This window comes from Galeopterus variegatus, unplaced genomic scaffold (assembly GCF_000696425.1).
Source record: "Galeopterus variegatus unplaced genomic scaffold, G_variegatus-3.0.2 Scaffold525, whole genome shotgun sequence".
Taxonomy (NCBI): Eukaryota; Metazoa; Chordata; class Mammalia; order Dermoptera; family Cynocephalidae; genus Galeopterus; species Galeopterus variegatus.
The window spans coordinates 446,754-452,138 of record NW_007726636.1 but is presented as its reverse complement, the minus strand read 5'-3'; the positions used below and the strand labels follow the sequence as shown (position 1 = coordinate 452,138).

Here is a 5,385-nt window from a genome sequence, read left to right as displayed (position 1 = left end):
GTCTGTATGTGGGATCCGAACCCTCGGTGGGAGCGCCACCACGCTTCCCAAGCGGCGCACTATAGCAGTGCGCCACCGGGCCGGCCCCTATTAATTCAAATTCTACTGCAAAAAGATCTGTCCCTTGTCCCCATTTGTTTATGTGTTCAATTATTTATTTATACCAGTATGGGTTCATAAATATTTATTTCATTCTAAGAGTTGCAACCCATTACCACCAAGTCATTTAAGAACTTTTTTATTGGAGTATCCTCTACATGCAGAGAAGTAAATATATCATAAGCGTACAGCTTGATAAAACTGCACAAACTGAACATACCCGTGTGGGCAGCAGCAAGAACAAGAAAAAGCATGACCATCAGCCCGGAAGTCCCTGCTGCCCCCTCAAGTCACCAAGGGTAACCACTATACTGATTAGATTTGTTTTGCCTTTTCTATCTTTTATATTTACATATATATACATAATCATACAGTATATATTTTTTATGTCTGGCTTCTTTTGCTCAGCATTATGTTTATGAGATTTATCCATGTCTTATATGGATATGTGTATCATTCCGTCGTGTGAATATATAATTTATTTAACCATTCTACATTTGATGGACGTTGGGATAGTCCCCAGTGTTTTGGCTATCGGACTGTAAGTAGTGCTGCTGGGAACATTGTAGTATGCAGTTCTACAAAGGTGCATACCCAGTACCGGAACTGCGTTTCCCTAGTGAGAATGAGGTTGAGCACCTTTTCCTCCTTTTAAAGGCCATTTGAATGTCCTCTTTTGTGAAGAGCCTGTTCAGATCTTTTGCCCATTTTTCTACTTGGTTGTCTGTCTTTTTCTTATTGATTCATAGAACCCTTTATGTATTGTAGATAGAGTCCTTCATTAGAGGGATCTGGCTGGTTAGCTCAGGTGATTAGAGCACAGCCTTACAACAAGTCCTTCACCAGGTATCTTCTCTCATTCTGTGGGTACATTTTTATTCTTAGTGGGGTCTTTAAATGACTAGAAATTTTTAATTTTAATGTAGTCAACTAACTATATCCATTTTTTAAATTGTTAATGCTGCTTGTGTCCTGCTTGAATATTTTTGCATACTCCAAGGTCACAAAGATGTTTTCCTCTAAAAGCCTTTTTTTTATTTTTTTATTTTTTTATTTTTTGGCAGCTGGCCAGTATAGGGATTAAAAACCTTTTTTGTTATACCCTTTTCATTTAGATCTACAGCTCATCTAGAGTTGATTGTGTGGGGGGTGGGGGAGTGCAGTAGGGGTCCTGTTTTCTATATGGATATCTAATTTACCCAGGACAATTTATTGAAAAGACCATCTGTCTTAGCTCATTCAAGTTGCTATAACAAAATACCATAAACTGAGTGGCTCATAAACAGCAGAAATTTATTTCTCATAGTTTTGGAAGCTGGGAAGTCCCAGATCAAGGCACCAGCAGAGCGGTTTCTGGTGAGAGCCCGCTATCTGGTTCATAGATGAACCAGATATTGCTATGTCCTCGTGTGGTGGCGGGGGGGGGGCAAGCTAGCTCCCTCAGGGCCTCTTTTGTAAGAGCCATTCATGAAGGCTCCACCGTCATGATCTAATCACTTTCCAAATGTTCTCTTAATACCATCATTTTGGGAGTTACAGTTTCAACATATGAATTAGGGGGAGACATATACATTCAAACCATAGCATCATCTTCTCCCCACTGCTGCACTGCCTTTGCTGTCAGTCAGCTGTCTGCATGGGTGTGGCTCTTTCCGGAGTTTCCTCTGGCTGATTTATCTGTCCTTGTGCCAATACCACACCATCTTAATTATTGTAACTCTATAGAAAATCTTGATATCTAATAACGGAAGTCCTTCAGCTTGTTTTTCTTCACTTTCATCTTGCGTATTTTTGGCCCCTTGCATTTCCTTATAAATTTTAAGATCAGCTTGTCAGTTTCCACGAAAAAAAAAAAAAAAGACATGGGATTTTGACTAGAATTGCATATGTCTCTCTGTTTATTCAGATTTTACTTTATCTCTATGATGTTTTTTAGTTTTTATGTAAAGATCTTGCACATCTATTCTTGGATTTTTTCCTAACGGATGTTTATTGATGCTATTGTAAATTACATTTTTTCCTACTTGTTAAGCTGCTGGTATTTAGAAATATAATTGATTTTTTTCCTGACCTTGCTTCTAATAATCTTGTTAAAATCATCTATGAATTCTGAAAATTTGTAGATTCTTTTGAATATTCTGTGTATACTATCATGTCATTGCAAATAGTGATCAATTTATTTCTTTTCTAATCCTTTTGCTTTTTACTTCTTTTTCTTGCTTTATTGCACTGGCTAAGATTTCCAGTGCTGAATAGAAATGGTGATGGTGGGCCTCCTTGTATTTTTCTCATCCTCAAAGGGAAGAGTATTATTATTGTTGTAGATATTCTTTATCAGATTAAGGAACTTGCGGCCGGCCCGGTGGCGCACTGCTACAGTGCGCCGCTTGGGAAGCGCGGTGGCGCTCCTGCCGAGGGTTCGGATCCCACATACAGACCGGTTCCCGCTCACTGGCTGAGCGAGGGGCGGGCGCAGCACCGAGGGTTGCGATCCCGTTGCCGGTCCCGGTCCGGTACAGGCGCGACACTGAGGGTTGCGGTCCGTTGCCGGACACAAAAAAAGACAAAAAGACAAAAAAAAAAAGATTAAGGAACTTCCTTTCTACTCCTGGTTTAAGTGTTTCAGGTTTGTTTTTCTTTCATGAATGGGTATTGAACTTTTCCATTAAGTTTTCCAAATCCTTTTTTTCATTGAGTTTTTATTTTCACAGTCATATTGCTAGAAGTCTGAATTTGTTATTTCCACTGAATCCTCACCTGTGGTGCTTTGCTTTCTTTTACTTTGGTGATGTTGGTTTTTATCATAACCTGAAGGAAATCAGCAGATCTAAATCAAGGATGCTTTGGAGAATTTGGCCGGCACTGGGGTTGCTCCTGGTGCACTTCCAGCTGCCCTGGCTTAATCTGGCTCATCATAGGGCAGCGCTTGCCTCTGCTCCATCTCTGACTGCTGTGCTGATGTCGGCATCTGCCCTGGGGAGCCCTGCCCGTCACACGTGCTCAGGAGTTCATGGTCCTGTTTCTACCCTTGTTTCTTTTTTCATCTTTCTTTTCAGTTGTTTTGGAGTGGGAGGGCCTCGCAGGGTACCTAGTCCACCTGCTGCCCGGAGCAGGGTTCACAGGCCACTGGTAAATGGGCCTCCCCCCAGCCCCTTTCTATGGAAGCAGCTCCCCTGGTGCTCTCCACGGGCGCTCTTGTGCCCCAGCTGATGGACCCAGCATGAGTCAGCACAGCTAACTAACCCTCCTGCACAGAACAGGTTCTTCTCCTGATTTTTGAGGCATCGCCTGATTGTGCTTTTCCTCCCACTTCTCTGGCAGCTCCTTGTGGCTCCCTTCCACTGGACCCTCCTCTTTCTCTCAACCACTGAATGTCAGCACACCCGAGGGGCCTGGTCCTTAGAACTTGTCTCTAACCACACTCACTACCCCAAGGCTGCCAGATTTGTGGCTCCCCAAATTCCATGCTTGCAGCAAAGCTTGCCTCCATTGCATCCATTCATGGAGCCCTGATGGGCAGTTCAGCTGACATGGACAGCATGGCACTGGACTTCATACCTCCCCCCCAGGGTCCCCTTTCTGAGAAAACAGTGACACCATCAACCCAGTTGCTCAAACCAAACATCCAACCATAACCCTAAGTACCTGTCGTTCCCTCACCCACCATGTCCAGGCCGTCAGCAGCGAGTCCTGTGCTTGATCCTCAGAATGTAGGGGTCTTGGGCTGGGCCGTCGAGTGGGTCCTTGCCCAAGGCGTGTGCTCTGGGCCGTGCATCCTGCTACAGATGCTCAGCGGCCAGGGCCCTGGGGGTTGGGGTGGGGTGCCGAAGGGAGCCGCCCCACTGCATGCAGGCACAGTGACCAGGACTGTTCTGTCCTCTCCTCTCTGCACTCCGGCCTCTGTTTGTCTGCAACCACCTGCTCGCCTCTGCATGACAGAAGTCCTCCAGCTCTGCGTCATCCGAGGCCTCCGAAACCTGCCAGTCCGTTAGCGAGTGCAGCTCCCCGACCTCGGTCAGTGCTCCCAGCCCCAGCCCCAGGACCATCACAGCTCCTTACCCTGTGCCCTCCCGACCTGGTACCATCACTGCAGGGAGGGCCCAGCTTCAGCCACGAGGGCATGGCACTTGACACCTGTCCCCACCTGGGCACCACCCACAGCCACTCCCCACATAGCTGTGGCTTTCCCTCCTGGGACACCCCATCCTGCCCATGGGCCTGGTAAGACTGAGGGGCCACAGCCACTGTCCATGCTGTGGACTTGGCCATGATTGTGATCCAGAGGGTCCTCACAGAACCTGAGCCTCAACCACAGTCAGGGGACCCTTGGCCATGGCAGTGGGGCCAAGGGTCCCCCTGAACTTCCTGCCATGCCCTGCAGGACTGGTCCAAGGCTGGCCCCCACGAGCAGCCCTCGGGCACGACCTTGCAGCGGAGGAAGGACCGAGTAGAACTCCTCCGAGACACAGAGCCAGGCCCCACCAGTGGGAGCACCCTGGGTCCCAGTGGGGAGGAGGCACCACGACCTCGGATGTCCCCTGCAACCATCGCAGCCAAGGTAAGCAGGCAGCTGCCTGGCAGCCCAGCCAGGGCTCCACCTTCACTCCCAGGTCAATGCCAGGAGGCCCAGCAAGGGGTCTTCAGGGCCAGCTCCAGCCACCTGGTGGGGCTGCCTGGGATCACGGCAGAGGGGGGATGTGGGGAGCGAGGATTTAGCCTGCAATTCCCCCGCCAGCATGGTGAGGAGGTGTCCCCGGCAGCCAGTGACCTGGCCATGGTGCTGACCCGTGGCCTGAGCCTTGAGCACCAGAAGAGCAGCCGGGACTCGCTGCAGTACTCAAGCGGCTACAGCACTCAGACCACCACACCCTCATGCTCCGAGGACACCATCCCCTCCCAAGGTAGGCCAGGAGGGCTGCAGTCCCTGCGGGCTGGGAGAAGGTTACTGGGCCTCACTGTCCCTTGGCCCCACCCTGCCAAGGACACCCATGACTCCACCGCACAGGAGGGCCCTGTCCTTCCCTCTCCATGTCTACCCTGGGCTGGTGGGATCTCGGGGGTACCCGGGCTCCAGGCTCACTGCCTCCTGGGCCCACCCCCAGGCTCAGACTATGACTGCTACTCTGTGAACGGGGATGCAGACAGCGAGGGCCCGTCCGAGTTCGACAAGTCGTCCACCATCCCACGCAACAGCAACATCGCCCAGAACTACCGTCGCCTGATCCAGACCAAGCGCCCAGCCTCCACCGCCGGGCTGCCCACTGCAGGGCTGCCTGCAGCCACCGG

General features: G+C 49.6%; 1 protein-coding gene across 1 annotated transcript in view; it reads left to right on the top strand.

Annotated features, from left to right (window-relative positions):
* The window catches only part of MTSS1L (metastasis suppressor 1-like), a 19,437-nt gene that overhangs the window by 11,589 nt on the left and 2,463 nt on the right, over nucleotides 1–5,385 (top strand). The window contains exons 13-15 of the mRNA XM_008569719.1: nucleotides 4,039–4,113; nucleotides 4,481–4,657; nucleotides 4,835–5,000. Coding sequence (XP_008567941.1) covers nucleotides 4,039–4,113; nucleotides 4,481–4,657; nucleotides 4,835–5,000 — 418 coding nt within the window. The remainder of the gene's footprint in view (nucleotides 1–4,038; nucleotides 4,114–4,480; nucleotides 4,658–4,834; nucleotides 5,001–5,385) is intronic.